This window comes from Schistocerca americana, chromosome 2 (assembly GCF_021461395.2).
Source record: "Schistocerca americana isolate TAMUIC-IGC-003095 chromosome 2, iqSchAmer2.1, whole genome shotgun sequence".
Classification (NCBI taxonomy): domain Eukaryota; kingdom Metazoa; phylum Arthropoda; class Insecta; order Orthoptera; family Acrididae; genus Schistocerca; species Schistocerca americana.
The window spans coordinates 925,271,962-925,296,772 of record NC_060120.1 but is presented as its reverse complement, the minus strand read 5'-3'; the positions used below and the strand labels follow the sequence as shown (position 1 = coordinate 925,296,772).

The 24,811-nt window shown below is 40.3% G+C and overlaps 1 protein-coding gene across 4 annotated transcripts in view; it reads left to right on the top strand.

Annotated features, from left to right (window-relative positions):
• The window catches only part of LOC124595973 (zinc transporter 2-like), a 137,224-nt gene that overhangs the window by 67,015 nt on the left and 45,398 nt on the right, over positions 1-24,811 (top strand). Inside the window, exon 1 of one of the 4 annotated variants that reach the window (XM_047134916.1) lies at positions 19,425-19,631. The exons of the other annotated variants lie outside the window; for them this stretch is intronic. Coding sequence (XP_046990872.1) covers positions 19,597-19,631 — 35 coding nt within the window. The 5' untranslated portion in view covers positions 19,425-19,596. Of the gene's footprint in view, positions 1-19,424; positions 19,632-24,811 lie in introns of those variants that run through there. 4 annotated transcript variants of the gene reach the window in all.

Below are 24,811 nucleotides of genomic sequence, written 5' to 3'. Positions count from 1 at the left end.
AATCATACAGCTAATTGTGTTCGTGGAATTGTTAATACATCTAAGAAAAAAAAAGACGCATTGCGAAGGAATTATCGGAATGGAACGGAAATCGGAAGATGTAATGTACTTGTACAGACAAATCAAATGATTACATTTTCAGAAAAATTGGATGATTTATTCAAGAGAGAGAACTACACAAATTGAGCTGATCAATAACGCTTTGGTACACCTAGCCCTTATATAAGCAGTTATTCGGCTTGACACTTAATTGAGAGAGTTGTTGTATGTCTCCCTGAGGGATATCGTGCCGGGTCCACCTGGCGCGTTAGAGCGTAAAATCGCGAGCTGGTTGGAGAGCCCTGCCCATAATGGTGCATACGCCCTTAATTAGCGAGAGAGATCCGGCAACCTTGCTGGCCAAGATAGGGTTTGGAAAGCACAAAGACAAATAGCAGAAACTCTCGCCGTTGCGGGCCGGCATTACCTTGCTGAAATGTAAGCCCACGATGCCTTGGCATGAAGGACAACAAAACAGGTGAAGAATATCGTCGACGTACCGCTCTGTTGTAAGAGTGTTGCGGATGACCATCAAAGGGGTCCTGCTATGAAAGTAAATGGCAGCTCAGACCACCACTCCTGGTTTTCGGATCCTATATCGAGCGACAGGTTGGTATCTCATCGCTGTCCGGGGGGTCTCCAGATACATCTTCGCTCTGGAATCTCTTTGACGAGAGTAGAATTGTCTTTAGTCAAGAGTCCCTCTTCGAAATGATCCCTGATGTCCAGCAAAAACGTGTCTGGGTACACTCCGAACAGCGCTGGGATACCATACCAGGAGAGCTGGTCTCGCGTGCATTTCTTTTCGTAACAGAATCTCGTTGGTTGTCATCTGTGGCTCCCTTACAGCACAGTGATGCGTCGACGATATTCTTCACCCCAGTTTGTTGCCCTTTATGGCATGCCATCCAAATAATGCCCGCCTGCACACGGCAACAGTTTCTACTGCTTCTCTCTGTGCTTGCCAAACCCTACCTTGGCCAGCAAGGTCCCCGGAGATCTCCCCAAATGAAAACATTTGGAGGATTATGGGCAGGGCCCTCGAACCATCTCGGAATTTTGACGCTCTAATGCGCCAAGTGGACAGATTTTGGCACGATATCCCTTCAGGAGAACTCTGTCAATCATTGCCAAGCCGAATAACTGTTTGCATAAGGACCAGAGGTGGACCAACACGTTACCGACTTGCTCAATTTGTGAAGCTCGTTCTCTCAAATAAATCATCCAAGTTTCAGTTTGTGAAGCTCGTTCTCCCAAATAAATCATCCAATTTTCCTGAAATTGTAATCATTTGTTTCTCTGTTTACGTACATCGCATCAACGATATCCGCCCCATTCTGATAACTCCCTTGTGGTGAGGTGTTTTTTCTCTCGGGATTTGCGGTTGTGGTTAAACCACAATGTCGTGAAGCATTCAGATATAAACTAGGTATCTGTCTATTAAGGTAACGAAAGAAATATTAAACTGACCCCGTTCGGAACTGCATTATCAGATCGTAATGAGTGTGATAGAAATTTTTGTATGATATTGTTTTATCCAGTTTGCTCACGGGGGAATGCGTAGATGCGTCGATACACTCTCTTTAATCTAATCTTATCTTTGGGATCCCTACGTGAACGTTATGCAACACGCAGTGGGATATTTGTAGCTCACCAAACGCGATCGGTTCAAATAGATAACAGCATTAGTGATTAACATAGCATTTAAGTTTTCACCTTTAGTTCGCGTAAATAACATCTGAACTGTTACGGATAAAAGCTCTTACTCATTTGGCAGAAAAAAAAGTTGTCATCATAGCCATTGAGATACGGCAGTTGCAAATTACGTGCTCTCAAAGATTTTAAGTTGTTCGCCCGATCATTTCCGTCTTAGATAATTAACAATTTTAGATTAGTCGACATGTTCGTGACGCGTATGTTATGTCGATAAATCCTTGATAGTAGTGACCATAAAAATCGTACGTTATGGCATCCACAAACTGTTCCTCAATCGCACCAGTCTTGCTTACATTTTTGTCTCATGTTATTTACAAATGAGTTTGACTGTTTCAACACCATATCAGCGACCCGAAGTTCATTTGCGATATCCACATATGAAGCTTTGGGATTGTTCCTCTTTATGCCCCTGCGACCATTTGTGTGATATAACTGCCACCAGTGACGGCACACAAAGGAATCGACGCCTACTTCCCTTCTGTTGTGAGAGACGTGCTCAACTTTCTATTTTTCAACATACAGACTCTATATTACAGAGCCATTGGCCAGGACGTACACCAGGGTGAAGTCTTCTCAAGAGCTGACTGAATATAAACGAAATATCCTGTAGCCACTGCCTTGAGAAAAATACGGCTTTTTCTTAATTTTTGCTAACAAATGTTTAGTGCGTTCAAACGATTTGTGGGTACTACATGTTATGTTACTGTATATACAGATTTGAGCATAGCTAATAATTATTTGTTCCGTCCGTGGCTGTCTGTCATGATCAGGACTAGCGTCCTTTTCGTACAGTTCATCTGCAGCTAAGAACACTGCTACTTTTGCATTTTCTTTGTGATGAGAATTTGGCCTAAACACGATTTACAGGGATTTGATTATTTGAATTGTTTAAACGCTCTGTCTGTTGTACTATTTTGACGGTAAGTAACAATGACACTATGGGAGTATGGAAATTCAAATGGATTCCTGCTAAAAAGGAACCACCAACTAGAAAGAATTTATGCATACCTCCCATGATTGATCAGCTTTCACACAACTGGAACAAAGTTCACACCGCCAATCGCCTATTGCGTACACTCCTCCTCTCTGCACCAAAGACAATGGAAAGCAGTGTGTTGCTGTAATAATATTAGGACGCTTGCCCTGTGAAGTACAGTATTTGGTTCAACCAAAAACATAAAAATAAATGTACACACTAAAAACAAATTCCAGCAGCTATCAGTTGATAACTTATAAAACGATAATCATCTCTCCCCCCCCCCCCCCCCCCTGTCCTTGTAAAATATCAGATATATAAAGTACATCTGCATATATATACACCGCAAGGCACTTTACAACCCGTGGCGGAGGGTACTTCTACCAATATTGGCTATTTTCTTTCTATTCCATTCCTGTAGGCGAAGGAAAAATGACTGTCCACGTACCTCTGTACGAGCCCTAATCTCTTCTCGTTAAGTTCCCAAATTCCTGCGCGAGGTACACAATTGCAGCATCAAAATGGTTACACAGTCTTCTTCGAATATAAGTTCTCTAAATTTAATTATTTGATTTCATTCCATTTCTATTGTAATGTCTACTCGTCAAGGGCCCCAAAAACAGCAACAATTCTCTGGAATTGGCCACACTCGCATCTTGTATGCAAGTTCTTTTACAGATGCCTTATACTTTCCCACAAACTTTCCAACAAATTTCGATTCACCTTAACATAAAACTGGTCTTCCCAGTTGCCAAATCATTCCCTCCTGAAATATAGGCCAAACAGGTGATTTGAAACACTGCTTAAAGAACATACAGCTGATATACGAATAACAAGATCCACATTTATAGTGTGCACGGTTCCAAATGCATACTGCGTAGAAACATCGAAGACAACCTATATAAATTACTTGTTGGTGATAAAGTTAACCTCTCGAATCTATTACAGGAGATGGAGATATACAGACCCAAAAGCTACTCACCTTCCTGATGAATAAACTGAGCTAGCCAGTTCAGCCTTTCAACAGATTTTAAGACATTTTCATCTCTGCTTTAAAACTGTAATCCCACTAACATTGACTACTTTCAAAAATACATTATATGCAGTGCAATATTAAAAACTTCAATAAAATAGGAAATTAATGCGTTTAAAATGTTTACAATCTGTTAAAAACTTCATTATTGTCACACCGACACACTATTTATGTATACAGCACTACCTGTCATCATTTGTTTATTTTTGTTTAACTTATGCTCATTGAATGTATACTCATTATTTTTACATTGACGTACTATGTATGTATTGATGGGAGGTAGTGCTGCATACTTAAGTAGTACGTCAGTGTAACAATAATGAGGTTAGTGACAGAATGTTGACATTCATTAATTTTACATTTTTTTAAATTCTTTAGTATTGTACTTCATATAATGCATTTTTGAAACGATTCTATATTAGTGGGATTACTGTTTTGAAGCACAGATGAAAAATGTATCAAAATCTGTTGAAACGCTGAATTGGCTATCGTAGTTTATTCATGAAGAAGGTGATGAGCTTATGAATGTGTATATCTCCATTTCCTGTAACAGATAAATTACACATATGCATATTTCTCTAAAAACAGATGTATGAGTTGTATGATTTTAAGACGCCGTACAAGAGAATTTACAAAATACTGTTTTTGTAAGGTTCAGGGAATTTTCAGAAAAGATTTTTCTGCAATTTCAGTAAAACATATAGAAATCATGTCTGTACCGTTGTGTAGAGCCCACAACTTTACTTTCGGCAAGAATCCAAGTGTGTACATTATGGATTGCCATTCTAGAGTATTTTGCAAATTATCACTTTTTTCAGTCACTTTAAAACTGGAATAACCGTGTGCCGGTAAATTACTTCTCAGTGCAATTTTAATCTCATGGAAAATGTTAAAATAAAATCATTCTTAATTGCAGATGACACTCTTTGGAGATATAATGCCGCTGAAGTTTTAAGCTGATCGTCGTATTGCTAACTCAATATGGAATGAAAGCGAGACATTTGTTAATATTAAGTGCTAAACCTGTGATTGCTGTATGCAGATTTGTGTATACTTCTTCTAAAATAGCATACCTGTTACAGACATAAAATATGATGTAATAGTTGTTTGCGATTGCCGCTATTACGCTGAAGTCCAATTGGGGACGGGGGGATGGGTTATATGGTATGCTCGCCCCCCATCCCCGATTCAAGAAGAAGATTTCAGTTTGGATCTAAGGGGATTTCGTGTCAAGAGAGGGCGTAGCAAATGTGGCCATCTTATGGAAGTCGTTATAGCAGTTGGAAATTAGTGCCGAAGTGGCAAAGACGGTCCAGAACGTACCTTCTAGAATGTCTGAGATGGTTAAATGTTCGCGGACTGTCACAGAATTTCGGAGAATGTTCGTCTGTCCTGCTGTAGGGATACGTTCCATCTCAGAAGGGTATTTATAGATGAAGGCGAGATGCACAAGTCGGTATACTGTTGGAAATCGATTAGAATGGATCAAGGAAAAGTGAAAGTGATAGTAAATTAAACGTAAATGAAAGTAAATTTTTAAGATAGTGAACAGTGCATTAAGTAGAATTTTAGTGGGTTAAGTAATATTAACATTCAATAGGATGCCGGAACGTAAAAGAGGAAAAGATCTTGCCAGTGGTGAATTGGAAAGAAGAAAACAGAAAGAAACCGAAGAAATGGAACAGACGAGGAGTGAGAAGCACGTCTATCTACACAACGAAAGAGAATGTGTCGATTGAGAGAAATCATAACACAGGGCAACGAGATGAAATTAGATAACAGACTTGAGTGAGACACTCAGCAAGCAGATATAGAGAAACTGCTGAAGAAACTAGATTAAGAAATGAACGAAGTTTGTGAGATTCAAAACGACCGCAAGTGCATGAACATCGTTCTTACGTTGCTCCTAAGTATCTGTTAATTTTTATAAGAGGAAGAGACGGTTAACATTTCAATTTGAAACAAGCGAACGCAAATACAGGTGCAGAAGCAAATTGAAAAGTAGTGCACGCAACGTAAATTAAAGTGAAAATGAATTTCTTAACGTGTGTTGTTGAATCCTTAAGTGGACTTCTTTCTGAGCATTCGATTTTTGAACGTGAAATACAAACATTTTTTCGATCTTCTTGAATATTCATTTTTACGATATTCTCGAATGTTTTGAAATGTTCTCAAAACGCAAATGAAAATAGAGAACAAGCAAAGTGGATGTGTACTATGATGTTTACCATGGTGAATTAATCCTTGTGTCGTAGAAATGCCCAGCAGAAAACATCGATACTAGTTTTTTTTTTATGTACCCTTCCGTGTAATATCTTAGTTCTGTTCGAAGGTTCTTTAGTCAGACTCAAAAGTGGATGTGACTGGTAACAGGACTGTTGATTCAGTAATAGCTTCTCTGCAGGCCTTAAAACAGTTCTGTCTTGTTTTCCGATATGGCGGCTTAAACAGTTTCAAATGTTTTTCAGTATCATGCGTAGGATTCCCATCTGTTCCGGTGTTATCGAACACGCTACTGTTTTTATGGCCTGAACTCCACAAACACTCTTAGAGGCAACGAAATTTCGCGGATTTTTGTTTGATGTTGCGTTGGCTTCTTTTCAGCCGATATTCTGTGATAAGAATTAGCTTTCTCTCAGAATAGTGGACGAATTTCTGTAAAGTTCCTTAAGCTATTCTTTCAAATTGAGTAAATATATGATACAAACTTTTCGAAAAATTTGGGGGATGGTGTCACAGCCATGTAAAATAGATAACATGGTCAGTTCTTCGTGGGGCCCAGTTGCTGCGGACCAACAATGCTGTATCATGCTTCGCGCGTTTTGTGACATGCAGCGGTATGCACCCCCTTACGGGGGCGTGATAACACTAACTAAATGGGGTCCCAAGCTTATTGAAAAGACGAAAAATATGAAATCAAACCTTATTATTTAACTAAAAGAAAAGAAAATACATTCCGACGCAGTAAAAAATTAAAATTTACATGTACAGTGATATAATGTACACATAAAGAAGACTACATCAGTACTGTACAATGCAGTAAATAGTTAACTTTTCAGTACGAAATTAAAATAGTTTTTTAATTATTAGTGACGCCCTTGGGCCTGGGTGACAGGGCAAAGTTTGTCGAAGGAGGGTTTAATATTAGAAAATGAATTCAGAGTGTCTATTTCTATGTTTAGCTGAGTCTGTATTTTGTCTTCAAATCAGCCAACATAGAAAATCCAGTTTTACAGAGGTAGGATGTTGAAAATACTGATAGTATACGAAAAGCTCTTGGTTTCAGTGCAGGAAACTCATCAATCGACACTTGGCCAAAATTCAAAGAGCGATTTATTACTAAATTGTCCTTTAATCTCGCCACTTGCCGTGAAGACTTCTTCTTTGTAGATTAAGAGACCTCTGGGTGTACCGGCGGTTTTGTCAATGTAGCGTAATGGTGTTGCTAAATAGCAATAAATTTGTCCACTCTTGCTCATTTGTAACGTCGGTGGGGAGCGAATAAAGACTTTGGTAGGTCGTATTAATATTCTGATGAGGCCTTGACTCGCCACGTTAGTAGCAAACGTAGCATAGCAGGTACTGAAGGTGTTTTCATTTGGGTTCGTTTGAGGAAAAGGGGGACGATGAAAATTGGGTCATGAATACTAAGTAGATAAACGCTGCTATGTAACATGACATCTTGTTCATTAAACGATAGAATGAATACTTAGGCTGCGCAGTTTGTGATGCAAAATTTAGCCTTGGACGTGGAGAACGAATTCGAACGAAACAGTTGCTCTTCAGAATAAATCTTCAAGAACCAAATTAACAGTTGCATAACAGTTATCGCAAAAAACAACTTGCAGTACCATAAGTTACATTTGCGTGACATACTTTTTACAGTTAGAGGTTTATACCGTTGTACCACAACTGTAATTGAGACACCGTTAAACCAGACGTTTTCATGATCTCAAACTAAAATGACATCAACTATCACTAAATTGAGCATACCACTGTGGAACAGCTTTAAGACTTTAAGGGAACGCAGTCTATTTAATTGGGAACAGAGTTTTTTTTTTTTTTCAACCGCATCGACCTTAGTTCATTTAGCCCCTAGGTTTTACCATCCAGCTAGAGAAGGTTGTAAGGCCTAGGAACTGGGAAATGTTGACGCAGAAAATGCAGAGCATATGAAATGGTATATTTTAGATGTGGCGAATTTGGATTTATTTTACGTGAGTTTTTGTGCCATGTTTTGAAAAGACGTAATTTTACGTAAAAATAATATGAGACCCCTAGACCTGCGTGGAAGTGCAAAATAATCTAGTGGTCCGTGACTCATGGTAGCAGCTTCAGGGCGAAGTGTTTGCGTGACAACTGGTGCGAACCGAACGGGCCCCTCGCTAGATATGGGACAATGCCACGGTGGTGCAGTGTGGAACACTACAAATATTTACGGTGTCCGATTACACCACAGCGGATAGTGGCAACAGACGGAGACTTCCTCAAATGACAGTTTCAGCTTACAGCGCCTGTTCAAAAGTCGCTCTGGTGACTTTGTGACGCTACCAGCTGTAGACGCCAGTCATCTTGTTTGTTTTACTATCGAAGCTAGGCTACGCTGCTTATGATATGACGGAGTCGACATACCATGTTTGAAAGGAATGTAGTACAATTGTTCTACAGATGAACAATTTACTAGAGATGAATTTAAGCCGGCCACGGTGGCCGAGTGGTTCTCGGCGCTACAGTCTGGAACCGCAGGTTCGAATACTGCCTCAGGCATGGATGTGTGTGATGTTAGTTCTAGGGGTCTGATGACCTCAGAAGTTAAGTCCCATAGTGCTCAGAGCCATTTGAGCCATTTAGATGAATTTAAGATTCACAAAACGATGTACGTCTCCCCTAAGATGTTTATTGAACTGTGCCTACAATAGTACGCGAACCCCCTGTTAAACAACGGAGCCCTCTAATAGGAAAATAATATTGAAAAAAAATTTTAAAAACGCCCTATCTATTCGCAGGGCTTAATATGAAATCCAGTTGGGGCTACGCAAAATAAAATAAAAGCCCTCATTTTGTCGGATCCATCATGACAAACATTCAACAGCCTGGCCTCGCTGAATACATCGGTTGTCGTCAGATCACCGAAATCTGGTGCTCTTCGATAGGAGTAGGCTATGTGCTGGCACTAGGTTTCACCCTCTCCCTTCTCTCATCATCATCATCATCTTCATCATCATCATCATATAACACAAACGTGACATTACACTTACACACCCATTAGAGTCACCTACATTTATCAGAGACACTTGAACACACGACTCCCGCGCTTAGCGAACGAAAGGTGCCAGTAGGTGCGAAGGGTAGAAAAACCTTTCCAATTAAACGGATGAATCTTCCTATCAAGGTCTCCCAGCCATACGACTTTACTCTTTACCATGACAAACTATCCGTCCATAACTGCAGATGGCAAATAGTGCTATGTCTCCCACTCACTCACACACACACACACACACACACACACACACACACACACACACACACACACACTTCATTCCCTAATTTCATAGCCACTGAACAAGCTAGGTCATTGTAGCACTCCCGGTACTTCTTAGTCAAATCCTTGCAACATAAAAGTAGAGTAAGGGACCCCCTCCAATTGAAAATATGTAGTAGTGTATTTAAAATTTTTGGCATTTGTAGCATAAGCAAGGAAGATCTCCCGAGGAAACGATCGTAAGCAGACGCGGATACTATGATCCTTCCTTTATTGACGATAATGATATTATTTAAGCGATTATTATTTCCACTATCGCGGTGTCGGCTTTTGAGTCATTATCAAGTGCAACAGGCAAACTGATATCTTCCCAGTTGCACTTGATTATAGTTGAAAAGCCGAAATTACAGCCCGAGGGCGTTGGTTCACCGTAAATGCAACGTAGCGCGACTCCGTTGCGGGTATATAAGCACCAATATGTAGACAAAGGGTTAGTGTGGCATTCGTGTATGTCCCAAGTGCATACGGTAATGGCGGAAACGTGAACTACGGCGACGTTATTATCAGATGCCTCCGAACAGGACCAACGTTCTTTTCTTGGCTGCCGAAGGACAAGCATCGGGAGATATCCATCGGAGAACGAGGAACGTGTAGGGGCAGCATGATTGTCGATAACCGCCGTTGTGAAATGATGCGACAAGTATTCCTGCTGCTTCATGCCAACATACGTATCCATATCGCAAATGTCGAGACGCAGGAGTTAGGCCAACTCAAGTAGGAGACACTTGAGCACCCGCTCTTACTGTTCTAATTTCTCCCCATGCGATTATCGCGTTTTCGGTCTCGTAAAGAAGACCTTAGAAGGGCTGGTAATTCCTGTCGGATGAGGATGTGTAGCAGGCAGTTACAGACTTCTTCACACAGCGGGACAAACTGTTTTACCAGACGGGTATCTTCAACATGGTGCGTCGATGGGATCTACATCTACATTTATACTCCGCAAGCCACCCAACGGTGTGTGGCGGAGGGCACGTTACGTGCCACTGTCATTACCTCCCTTTCCTGTTCCACTCGCGTATGGTTCGCGGGAAGAACGACTGCCGGAAAGCCTCCGTGCGCGCTCGAATCTCTCTAATTTTACATTCGTGATCTCCTCGGGAGGTATAAGTAGGGAGAAGCAATATATTCGATACCTCATCCAGAAACGCACCCTCTCGAAACCTGGACAGCAAGCTACACCTCCCGCGTCCGGCCATCCTGATTTAGGTTTTCCGTGATTTCCCTAAAACGCTCCAGACAAATGCCGGGATGGTTCCTTTGAAAGGGCACGGCCGACTTCCTTCCCCGTCCTTCCCTAATCCGATGAGACCGATGACCTCGCAGTTTGGTCTCTTCCCCCACACAACGCAACGCACTGCAACGCAAGCCACAACCGCGATGCAGAGCGCCTCGCTTGCAGAGTCTGCCACTTGAGTTTGCTAAACATCTCCGTAACGCTATCACGCTTACCAAATAACCCTGTGACGAAACGCGCCGCTCTTCTTTGGATCTTCTCTATCTCCTCTGTCAACACGACCTGGTACGGATCCCACACTGATGAGCAATACTCAAGTATAGGTCGAACGAGTGTTTTGTAAGTCACCTCCTTTCTTGATGGACTACATTTTCTAAGCACTCTCCCAATGAATCTCAACCTGGCACCCGCCTAACCAACAATTAATTTTATATGATCATTCCACTTCAAATCGTTCCGTATGCATACTCCCAGATATTTTACAGAAGTAACTGCTACCAGTGTTTGTTCCGCTATCATATAATCATGCAATAAAGGATCCTTCTTTCTATGTATTCGCAATACGTTGCATTTGTCTATGTTAAGGGTCAGTTGACACTCCCTGCACCAAGTGCCTATCCGCTGCAGGTCTTCCTGCATTTCACTGCAATTTTCTAATACTTCTCTGTATACTACAGCATCATCCGCGAAAAGCCTCATGGAACTTCCGACCCTATCTACTAGGTCATTTATATATATTGTGTAAAGCAATGGTTCCATTACACTCCCCTGTGGCACGCCAGAGGTTACTTTAACGTCTGTAGACGTCTTTCCATTGAGAACAACATGCTGTGTTCTGTTTGCTAAAAACTCTTCAATCCAGCCACACAGCTGGTCTGATATTCCGTAGACTCTTACTTTATCAGGCGACAGTGCGGAACTGTATCGAACGCCTCAGTGCTCACTGCGATTTTACCTGATTGACATACCTATTACATACCTATTCTGGTCGCTACTTTTATTTTTAAAAAAATGTTACTTACGTGTTCTACACTTCAAAATGTGTGTGTGTGTGTGTGTGTGTGTGTGTGTGTGTGTGTGTGTGTGTGTGTGAGAGAGAGAGAGAGAGAATTCCAGTTGGACCAAACTGCTGAGGTTATCCGTCCCTAGACTTACACACTACTCAAACTAACTTACGCTAAGAACAACACACACACCCATGCCCGAAGAAGAGCTCGAACCTCCGGCGGGAGAGACCGCACAGTCAGTGACATGGTGCGGCCACACCGCGCGGCTTATAGACGTCGCTGTAGGGACCTGATAACATGTTATGTGCATAGTACCAACTCAAACCCAATTATGCCATTGGTAAAAAAAATTTTAACAGGCAGGATAACGACTTGAAATGTAATTGAAATATTTTACAGTAACGTCATCTCCAGAAAACAGATACGTAAAAGGTTATGTGCGTGGAATAAGAAAACAATCCATATACGGAAGTGCAAGGTGTGCCCAGCAGCATAAAAACGATAAAAGATCATAAGTGGACTGAGAGCACGATCAGAATTAAGGTAACAGACGCAGATATAATCAGGAGGAACGATATATATATTAAAAAAAAAACGCTGCTAAGGGATGTTTCATGACACTTCTAGTGCTATCGGAAAATGTGGTAGTCATTGATTGTGTCGAAGGTTCTTTTCAAAGCAGGAACCACGTAGACGTAAACTGTTTTTCATTTTTTTCCCCCCTCTAGTCTGCTGATTGCTTACTTGTCGATCATTCTTCCATTTACTGAAACGCCTCCGATCTCGGTTGAATACCTCTTCGTGTTTTATTGCATTCCTTCGATTCATTCCTGCGATCAGTTTAAGCGCGTTTGATCCCAGGCTTTTCCTGGCACTTAGAATTACTTTTTTCCCTCTAGCAGTGCTTTGTATATGATGAAAAGTGTTAGACCGCGTTTTGGATTCAACGCTATGTTGTAGATTCTCTCATAATTAGTTTGACGAACAGGTTTTCAGGTATGAGTAAGGGAAGGGAAGGGGTTTATCGCCTGCATTGTGACATTACTTAGCAATGTACTGTGGTCTTCAAACCAAGAATGTGCTTCGTTACCGCTTTGTCTTTACATGTACGAGATCTGTTGAAAAAATTTCCGAACATTCGTAATTTCGCGCCACTGGTATGTTGGAGCGAAATGCGGTTGGTATCCCTGTACCCACCTGTGTTTAATGTGTAACTGCCGGAAGTTTCATTATTGTATGTCTGTTGGTTATTGTTCAGCAGAGTTGGGCAACACCATTCTTCTTCCCGATTCGATTCCTACGATTCAATCTCACATTGCGATTGATCCCTACGATTCTTTCACGATTCATTCTACTCTGCGATGGTACGATTCTTACGGAATGCAAAAAGTCCTACATCTTACTCACAGATGACAGGACATGTCTGAAATTGTCAATGGGGTTAGAATCGAACTGTGTCGTGATAAGATATGCCAGAAATAGTTTGTTTATGAGTAAACATGCATATGATGTTAGAAGTGTGATTCTCGATTTATACGTATAATGCCTTAATTGATGAAAGGTCACGTTTGATATGATTGCATCTATTGTTTTATTTCAGTAGGCCAGGAAAGAGGAGTCGATTTGTGCGAAAGGCGGTGCAAAATTACGTGGTATGCCAGTTTGGTTGTGTGGCTTGAACGTATCTAACTACAGACGTCTGTTTTATAGTAACAAAATCTAGCAGTGAGGCAGACGTGGTTTGGCTCGTATCATCCTATGTTTTTCTGTGCTAAGATGCCTTTCCAAGTCCACATCACCCTTGTAATTCATAACGCAGCTGACAGCCCTCCCACACAGCAAATTTAGCATAACTTTCATTTCTTCGAAATACAAAGCACAGGTAATTTGCTTTTAATTTGTCTGACAGCTTGCCGCTGTCACTACTATTTACGTGAGAAGACGACATACTTCTAAACAATAGGATTCAATCGTATACAGCGACATTACTTCACTAAAATTTAATATGAATCTGAACACGATAACATTCGAAAACTCGAAATTATTAATTAAAAAGCTTTTGTTTAAAGACGGTATTACGCGGCGATCCGCCAAGAAAGGTATTGGTTAGAGAGCCTATATTCTCTCTATATAGGCTCTGTAATATTGGTCTAGTGCGACACCCATTTAGTGGCAGCACTGGTGGAACTAACAGAATTAGCAAATTAGCAGTGAAGTAATGTCGCTGTATACGATTGTATCCTACACTTTAGAAGTATGTCGTCTTCTCACATAAATAGTAGTGGCAGAAGCAAGTTCTCAGACAAATTAAAAGCAAAATACCTATGCTCTATATATCGACGAAACAAAAGTTAAGCAAAATTTGCAGTATGTGAGGGCTGCCATTTGGCGGTCGTAATCATTCGGTACGACTCGGCATGACTCGGCATGATTCGGAAGTTGCCTTCGAAGCATAGCATACTAAGAATCGATGAATCGTTGGCATTTGGAATCGTCACGACTCGGAAACACGCAATCGTTCTTACGATTCTTTTGAACGACGACTCGTCCGTATCACGATTCGATTCTTACGATTCTTTATTTAGAGTCGTTCAAATAAACGACTCATTCACGAATCGCCACAACTGTATTGTTCAGTGCTGTATTGAGTAAACGTTGTCGCACAGCTTGCGGATTTCGAGAAGACAGTTACAGGAGCTACACGTCTGCATTAAATTTTGCGTGAAGCTCCAAAAACCTTCAGAGAGACACACCAACTGATGCAGGAAGCTTACGGTGATGAGTGCTTAAGCTGTGCTTAAGCCATCCTCGGTATTACGAAAGATTCACATGGTTTAAAAATGGCCAGAATGGCATTATCAATCTGAATTATCTTCATCTGTGGGCTACAGACAGTCAGTCAAGCACCAGTGTGTGGTCGGGGATTCGTGGCGACCACATACTTGGACCGATTATTATTCCACAACGCAACGATCGAGGAACGTATCTGACTTTCTGCGGAATGCTCTGCCTGGGCTACTTGAGAATGTGCTTCTAGCAATGCGACAGGTTACGTGATTTCTGCATGACGGAGCACTAACCCACGTCCGCATTACACTTCGCCGCCACATCATCATCATCGTCCCTAGACGTTGGATGGGACTGGAAGGCCCTGTACCTCTTCAGACATCTGATAAGCGTAGTGTACGCTGAACCAGTTATTGATGTGCGGACCCTTCAACAGCGTGTTCACACCAAGACGTTATTCGGAGAAAGGTCGGAACGTGCGAAAGAATGCGGCAGTCCATGATGCGATGTGTGAACGCGTGCGGAGTCCATGATGCACGTGCAGACACGTACATTGCACACCATGGAGACAACTTTGATCATCTGTTGTGACGTGGATGCGATGCAGCTCTGTACTGAGTTCCAGGACGATTTGTTGTTGTTGCACGCACACAATCCATATACAATCAGGAATCTGCCCCTGCAGTTTGTCGTTTTTATTAATGTTCACCCTGTATGTGTCCACCAACTGTTACGCCCAGCTATTTATACTGATTGGCCTATTCTAGTAGTGACTCATTGATATTATAGTGATAGGGTACCATGTTTTGAATTTTGTAAAGTGTACAATTTTAGATTTCTGAACATTAAATCGAACTGCGAATTTCTTCACGTGTTTGAAACTTATCGAGATATGTCTGAATATTTATTCAGCGTTTTTCAGGTAGTACTTCATTATGACTATACGAAGTTATACTCGCACGATATGGACGTACATTATTTACAGAAGACTGGAAAAACTGTTTGTGGCCGACCTTGGGAAAGCTCAGTTTAAGTTCAGGAGAAAAGCAGGAACACCCGAGGCGATACGCACCCTGCGACTTATCTTAGAAGATACGCTGCTGAAAGGCTAGCTATGGTTATAGTATTCATATATTTAGAGAAAGCTTTTGACGACGTGGACTGGACTACATTCTTCGGAATTTTGAAGCTACCAGGGAGAAAATGTGGGGACCAGAACGTTGTTTACGATTTACACAGAACTCGGACTAATGTTATAAGAGTTGAAGGACATGAAAGAGAAGCCATAATGAGAAGGGAGTGAGACAGGATTGTAGACCAACCCCGATGTTATTCAGTCTGTACGTTGAGCAAGCTCTGAAGGAGACCAAGGAGAAATTTGGAAACGGAAATTAAAGTTCAAGGATAACAAATGAAAACTTTTCGGTTTGCCAGTGACATTGTATATCTATCAGAGACAGCAAAGGACTTGGAAAAACAGTTGAACGGAATGGATGAAGTCTTGAAAAGAGGTTGTAAGATAAACATCAACAAAAGTAAAACATAGGTAATGGAATGTACTCGAAGTAAATCAGGCGGTGCCGAAGGAATTGGATTGGCAATTGGAACTCTAAAAGTAGTAGAGGAGTTTTCTTCTTGGGTGGTAAGATATAATGGTGGCCGAAGTAGGGAAGATATAAAATGCAGATCATCAGTGGTGAGAAAAGCATTTCTGTAAAAAGAGGAATTTGTAAATATCTAGTATATATTAGTGTGTTATGAAATCTTTTCTGAAAATATTTGGAATGTAGCCTTGTATGGAAATAAAACGTGGACAGTGGGCTGTTCAGACAAGAGGAAGATAGTCATTTGACATGTGGTGCTGTAGAAAAATGCTGAATGTACCTGGAAAGGAAGCGCGGAGGGGGGGTGGGGGGGCAAAGTGCTCCCCATCTTGAACGTCTATGGGCACTAGAGATGAGCGAACTGAAACACGTAACTGTTTCGAAACAAATGAAACAGTACAATGTAATGTTTCGATACGCTGTTTCGAAACAGTGAAACAGTTTGTGTTTTGTAATCTAATAAACCTACACGTTTTATCATCTTGACTGTCTACTGTATAAGTATGTCCACATAAACACAAATGAGGTGCGAGAGCGCTAATCATATCGCAGAAAGTATGAAATTATCACTTAGGCGTCTTGGCAGTTTCGTATTTCTGCAGCAAATGCGCTGCTTTCGTGTCGTGTGACTTTCATATTTTTCAATTGGCTGAGGACAGCCATAGCTTAAGACAGAAGAGCCACCACGAACGGAACTGGAGGTGGGAGCAAACTGCAGAAACAACGGATATGCTACTGGGATTCCCACATTCCGTTAGTATGGGTAATATACCCATCCTGCTGATTTCCATGCACACAAAGGGAATCATTGAGGATAATAGGCACAGTGACTATAGACTCACAAATAACGCCAAATAATTCGAATAAATAACAAAATATAACAGAAAAAATTTTGTCTTTCAAGGTGTTTCGAACCGTTACTATAAATTCACCATGCTTCCTAGTCCTTCCCGTTCACCATTACACTATCAGTGATGTGAAACAGATTGCTTGCAATTATACCTACACCAAATTTATGTATATGTCTAATAACTGTCACTCTACGCCTTTTTTTATTCGAAATGTTGTAGGCTTACTTGCGTTTCTTAATAGGATTGCTGTACATGAACAGAGAAGCGTATGTTATCAAAAAGTGTAATTTAACTGAATGATTTTCACATATTTATTATTTTGAATGTGAATAGTATGCGTTGTTTTATTGCTTGGTTAGTGTTTATAAAGCAGATGTTACGCCATTTCGGAATATGACGGTCAGCTAGAAACGAAGCTTTATTTTCGGATATCTTAAGCTTCATGCTATTGCTTGTCAAAAAGATTTTGACACTCTTGAAAGTGTTTCATGAAGTGGTATGTTAAATGTGTTTCAGTACCTGTGCCGAGCCCGAATCTCGTCCGACACAGAGGGGAATGAAACATCACTGTTTCGATACAATTAATCCGTTCCAAGCACTGGTGGACTGAAACAGCCTTATTCTGAAACAATGATACAGTTTCTGTGTCTGGCTCGAGACCGAATCTGGTCCAGTTATCCGAGACAGGGGTGGAATGAAACAACAGTTTCGAAACAGTGAACCGTAGCCGTTCCGAAACACTGAAACAGTACCACGTATCGATACACTGTATCGAAACATAGAAACAGTGGCCAAGTCTAATGGGCACAACTTGACAAGCACTATTGTGCCCTTAACGTAACTTGTGCTTCGCCCCGGATGACTTCCTTCTTCGCGGGTGCATAAAAGTAAAGATTCGAAACGCATATCACCTTAATCGGAATTAATTCCTGATTTCGTTGAACACAGTCTAGGTGAGTAATTAGAGAAAATTGCCCATTCTTAGCTAACAATACAACTGCCTGTGCTGAAGAGCTTTTTTTGTCGTTTTCTAACAATGCCTGTCGAAAATCGGAACTGAAGCCTGCTGTCGCTTGTGCAGTTCCTGCTACCTCTTTATCATCGAGATCGCGAGGTCCGTCAATACAGCCAACAGTAACGCCTGAAAGTCTTTTTATAGAACAGATATTCCACCAAATAAAAAGTAAAATGTAAGTACTATTGCCTTTTGATACGCCAGGTAACGAATGGAGCTCGGGAAATATGTAGTCCATCGTCGATCTAGTTCTAGACGTAGATTCTGCTTCGTAAATTTTCCACTGGGCTTTCGCAAGACTGCAGAAATATTTCTCACAAAGTGCCCAGTCTGCTATCCACTGTGTAATTCTCTACTATTAACAGTTAATCATTACTTACATGCCCTTCGCTATTTTCATTGGGTCTGTTTTGAGTCAATAATAGTAGTTATTCATAAATGTTCATCTTCATCGCACGTTACTGTACAATTCATGTTCGGCTTGCTGCCATCATGAGGAGTATTCCCATGCGAATGCTAGCATCACATAATCACTTGGTGATGGAAGTTAGCCGAAACGCATAGTAATGTGCGATTCAGACGAACATTGTGAATAAACGTGATGGCAGACTCGTGTCTTCAGTCGTAAGAGCCACCTAAGGAAAAGATTAAAAAAAGTAGAATTACCTTTTCCAACATCTGCAGCTTCAGAGAAATTTGTGTGTACATTTAGCGTAACAGGAAGCAGCGCAAGAGTAAAAGGTTTGTTCGCTATGCGTAAATGTGAACTGATAGAACAGCAGTAGCGTCGTACACATTTGATGTACCGGTATTCTAATGTCCACAGAAAAAAATATAATATTTTCTGCAGTCGAGGCACTTCAAGTGCACCGAGGCACATGCCGCTGCGTTGCTGGTAAGTCAGCATATCACTTTACAATTGCTGTCAGCTCAGCGCCAACTTCGTTCCGCCTTAGTAACTGAAATGCTTTCCTCGTCCTGTGAGGTCTGAATGTGCCGGTAAAAATGTTTTCGCACACCCCTGTTTTCGTGATGAATAATGCGGTACTGATAGATCAGTTGCAGGGAAAGTGTATTTTTAATAAGTGTTTAATGTAAGCGTATTTCAGCTCATTGTTTATTCGAATAATCATTCCTCGTAACTTTTAGGCTATTTTAACGAATTTTGGCCATTGTGCTGTAAATAACAGGAAGTAGGAAATAACCAATAAGGGCTTAATGTATCCTGCCATTTATTAAAACATTTATCCATGTGTGATTAGTATTTACACAAGAAAGTTCTTTTTTTTTTTTTTTTTAAAAAAAAGAAGAAAATCTATTTTTAATGCTGGACATAGTATCACATGTTCTTCCAAGTCCACAATGTTGACTGATGTTCTCATTGCCCGTCTCCCAATGTGTGTAAGGGTTTGCTGATAAGAGGCTTGTACTCAGATGGAGGAGCAGTTCATTATCCCACAGTTGAGATATGCAGCAGATGGTGTTAAGTAATCCCCAGCCTGGCCACTTAACTCTGCGAGCAAGTCACACGGCACCACTGCCCCAGGTCTATATAAACAAGTGTTCCTATTTGCCTCTGTGTTTGACAGTACTGTCTATCTTGCAATGGTGCCTGTGTAATGTATGTGTCCAGACTTTGTGATTGCTTCACGAATTTAAACAGTTTCTTTCATATACTTCAGTGTCTCGTGTTGTGTTCAGCCATGAAATAATATGTGCTTTGCTATTTTAATGCTTTCTTGTGATGAAATTGTGCTTCATGTTGTGTGGAGTGTCTGTTACTTAATTTGATATGGAGGACAAAGAGAGGCACCCTCTCTTCAAACTGTAAGGAAAGTAAATTTGTAATTAGCATGTACAGTTTCATTTAATGCAAGAATAGTCCTGTCAGTGTTTAAATTCTTGTGTATAAATTTACAAAGTGCTTCCTGCTATTTTCTTTTGATGTTGTATTCACTTACACATTAAATCTGAGATAGCTTATTTTTATTTTTGTCCTATTTACTGAAGTTTGTTGTTTATTTGCCTGTGTAGACTGACAAATTGGGTGAGGGACTACATGTAGGCTCTGTTTCCCTGAAGCTAAATCTTTTACATCATTGTAATGTCAGAAGTTCAGCTTTTATAGTTTTGTTTTTGTTAAATGTTATCAGTGTTGTGCTGTGTTTTATATTCCATGCCCAAGGTGAAAGAGATCTTTCTCAGCAAAATGCTAGTGACCTACTAACACAGCCCTTACATAACTGATATTTTGGTGGTGTTGATTACTGTTTATGTGTTTCCTTCATTAAATGCAACTAAGAGAAATTATAATTATTTTTCAACATCTATCTCATTTACACAAAGGAAATTGTCACTCTCATCATGTCACTTTAAATATCCATCCAGTATTCATGTACATGTCGATATTTTTTTGACATAAATGTTACTTCAAGACTGTTTCACTCATTCCTGTATATACGTAGACCATAATGAGTATTCTTGGCATAAATGACTAACTACTTTTTAATATTGATTGTGCAAATCTTAAAATCCATGTTGATCTCTCTCTCTCTCTCTCTCTCTCTCTCTCTCTCTCTCTCTCTCTCTGTGTGTGTGTGTGTGTGTGTGTGTGTGTGTGTGTGTGTGTGTGTGTGTGTTTTTATGAATACCTGTTTTATTTCAGTCCCTTCTTGTTCAGTCATTACAGTATTAGGGCAAACAGAAAGTACTGTACATACAGCCTGATAATGCAAGTCAGTTTGATCTGAGGAATAGTTTTGTTTACAGAGCTTTTCATGTAGTTGTCTTGAGTGATTCATTAAAATTGGTGATTGGAAGTGCCACATCTTTATTTTGGGCTGTTTATTTCCAATGGAACTATGATTTTAAAGGATCCTGCTTCCCTGTTTTCAATAGTTAAGAAATGAGCAATTGAATTCCAAAATCGCTTTACTTTGCTTGAAGATGGTCTAAAGTAAGAAAGTCCCAAAACAGCAGCTACAGATGGAGACATTGAGATAATTCACAGTATGATACTGCATGATCAGCAGTGAAAGATGTACAAAATAGCCGATGGTGTAGGTCTATCAGGAGAAAGACTACAGGGCATTTTACATGATTCTGTAAGTATGAGAAAGCTTTGTGAAAGATGGATCTCACTTCCATTGAGTACAGATCAGTACCGATTGTTGGTTTCTCCACTATTAATTACATTTGGCACCCTCTGATTTCCACCAATTACCATATTAATTAAGAAACTTTGTGCTTGAGAATGTTTGAGATCAGCGAAGAGATTATAAAAGCTGTAGATGAGTGTCCAGCAGTCTTTCTGTAATAGCACACAAAGGTCGGAATTGATTCATTGGAAAAGTGTTGGACAAAGTGCATTGACCTGAAAGGGAATGCATAAAAAATAAGGGCATATTTATTTTAAAAAGTTGAAACTATCATCTTGACCATATACATTAACAGTTTGTCATCACTTAACTTATGCTACAGGTTCAAGATATTAGTGACCTAAAATTAGAATTTGTACCTAACACTTAATAATATATATATTTTTTTTTTTTTCAGTTTTGGATAGTTCATTGCCTAGTGGTCTGTTGGACACACACAATTTCCTCATCTAGGAAGGACGTGTGTTGATTGCTATTGCTTACACAACACCAATATTTGCATACAGGTCTGAAGATTTCATATTTGAGTTAGAGAACAGAGCTCATGGATTATTCCAGAATTATTGTTTGTCATATGATCCATTCATTAACTGAAAGTGTGATAATGGACAGTTGTATCAGGAAATATAATAGTGTAATTCTTCCTGTTACATTCACATGTGGACCGTGGGAAGAATGATTGTTTGAATGCCTCTGTGCATGCAGTAATTATTCTAATCTTATCCTCATTATAACTATGAGGGTTATACGTGGGGGGTTGTAGTATATTCCTAGTCTTCATTTCAAGCCAGTTCTTTCAACTTTTTTAAAAGACTTTCTCGGGGTAGTTTACGTCTATCTCAAGAGTCTTCCAGTTCAGTTCCTGCAGGATCTCTGTGAATCTCTCCCACAGATTAAACAAACCTGTCGCAATTTGCGCTGCCCTTCTCTGTATACGTTCAATATCCCGTTAGTCCTACTTGGTACATGCCCCATTCTCGAGCAGTATTTTAGATCTGATCGCACAGGTGATTTGTTAGCAATCTCCTTTACAGACTGATTGCACTTCCCCAGTATTCTACCAATAGATCGAAGACTACTACCTGCTTTACCCATGACTTAAACCTTTGTGATCATTCCATTTCATATCCTTAACCATGTGTTGCACCCAGATAATTGTATGAGTTGGCTGACTCCAACAATGGCTCAGTGATATTATAGTCATAGGATACCATGTTGTTTTTGTTTTGTGAAGAGCGGAATTTTACATTTCTGAACATTTAAAGCAAGTTCTCAATCTCTGTGCCACTTTGAAATCCTATCAAGATCTGACAGTATTTATGCAGCTTCTTTCAGATAGTACTTCATTATAGACAATTGCATCATCCACAAAAAGCCTGATTTTACCATTAATATTGTTTGCAAGGTCATTAATATACAACATGAACAGCAAGGATCCCAAGACACATCCCTGGGGCACACCCAAAGTTACTTTACACCTGACGATGATTCTCCATCCGAGATAAAATGCCATGTCCTCCCTACCAAAAGGTCCTCAATCCAGTCACAGATTCACTTGATACCCCACATGATAATACTTTTAATAATAAAAATATGTTTGAGACTGAGTCAAATGCTTTTCAGAAATCAAAAAATACTGCACGATCTGATATTCTTGATCCAAAGCTGTCGGTATGCCATGTGAGAAAAGTGTGAGTTTGGTTTCACATGATTAGTTTTTGAAATCCATGCTGGTAGGCATTGAGGAGGTCATTCTGTTCAAGATAACGCATTATGTTTGAGCTCAGAATATGTTCTAAGATTCTACAACAAATTGATGTGAAGGATATTGGACAGTGGTTTTGTGGATCACATCTACTACCCTTCTTGTAGACGGGTGTGACCTCTGCCTTTTTCCAAGAAATGGGCAGGGTTTTTTGTTTGATGGATCTACAATAGGTTATAATTAGAAGAGGAGATAACTCAGCCGCAAATTCAGTATAGAATCTGACAGGGATTCTGTTGGGGCCGGGAGCTTTGTTCAGCTTTAATGATTTCAGCTGTTTCTCAATACCACTGATACCAATACTCATTTCATTCATCTTTTCAGTGGTAAAAGGATTAAATTGTGGAAATTCATCTGGGTTTTGCTTTGTAAAGGAACATTTGAAAACAGAGTTAAGCATTTCAGCTTTTGTCATGCTACCCTTCAGTTCCTCTCTCATTCACTAGGGACTGGACACGTAACTTCGGTGCCACTAACAGCCTTTACATATGACCATAATTTCTTTGGGTCTGTGAAAGATCACTTGATAATATTTTGCATGGTAGTAATCGAAGGTATCACGCAGTGCTCTTGACAGACAAATGCATTTCATTCAGCATCTCTCTATCTATAGCCCTACACTTTCATTTACACAGTTATCTCTTTTTCTTTAGAAGTTACTTTACAGTGACTGTATACTATGGAGGTTCCCTCCCATTATGAACTGTTCTACTGGGTACATACCTACCCAGTGCATTATCAACTACTCTTTTAAACATGAGACAGAGTTCCTCTACATGCTCGTGGCCTGTGCTGAAAATTTAAAGTTCTTCACTGAGCTATGACACTACTGATTTATTATCTAGTTTACTGAACAAATATGTCTTTCTGCGAGTTTCAGTTGTCCTTTGTACTTTGGTAATCATTGTTGCCACATCCACATCAGGGTTACTGATACCAGTTTCGATGTGGACATCCTCAAAGAGGTCAGGTCTATTTGTTGCCATTAAATCCAATATATTTCCATTATGAGTAGGGTTCCTAACTATCTGTTCAAGGTAGTTTTCAGAGAATGTGTGCAGCAAAGTTTTACAGGATGTCTCATCATGTCACCACAAACAAAACTGTAATTTTCCAATTTTTAATTTGTTGGACGATTAAAGTCTCCACTGATGATTACAGTGTGATTAGGCAACTTATGTACAATTGAACTGATGTTTCTCTAAAGTTTTTGGTTACATCCGGAGATCAGTTTGGTGGGCGATAGAAGGATCCAATTATCATTTTATGCCCACTGTACCTCATATTATGTGAGCTGCTCTGCTTTTCTTAAGCGCTTCAAACTCTGGCACTATATTGTGAATGCTTGGGCAGTTTACCGTTTGGATTTTAATACTCTCACCTGTGGGAGCTGTTTCTTTCAATCATACACCGATACTTTTGGGTTTCTACAGCTACCATTATTTGGGTTGGGTGGACTCTCACCTAGTTTTAAAAACCCTTTTGTGTTACTCATGCACAGTCAACTTCCTGAGTAACAGCCTCTGAGACTGGCCTGACCCATTTAGGGGGCTTAACAGTTCTCAGCCCTATGGTGCAAGTCCAGTAAGTCCCAGCATAGCTTGTCACAGAACCTTTGAAGTCTCTGGTTTGTATCCACTCTACTCAGAACCAAAAGGCCATGATCAGCTCTGGGGGCAATGCTGCAAATTTTGAGCTTTGTTGAAACTCCATCCACAAGGTTGGTGTTCTCCAGCTTCTCTGCCAGTCGCTGAAATGACCCAAGAATGACCTTGGAGCCCAGACGACAGGCATCATTTGTTCAACATGTGCCACAATCTGCAGTTGGTTATACCCTGTTCCCTCAGTGGCAGTGGAAATGGCTTCTTCAACATGTTGAATGAGACCCTCCAGGCATACGCACTGAGTGCACCTGGTGTCCTTTCCTGTCCCTTGCTACTGTTTCCGTAAGGGTTACCGTCATTCACCGTATGTTTGTACTGTCGACGATTAATAGACCCCTTTCCTTTTGCATTTGCCGCCTCCTGAAACCTGACAAAAAAGGTGAAGGGAGTCCCACTGGCACAGTCCCAGTTTCATTGAAA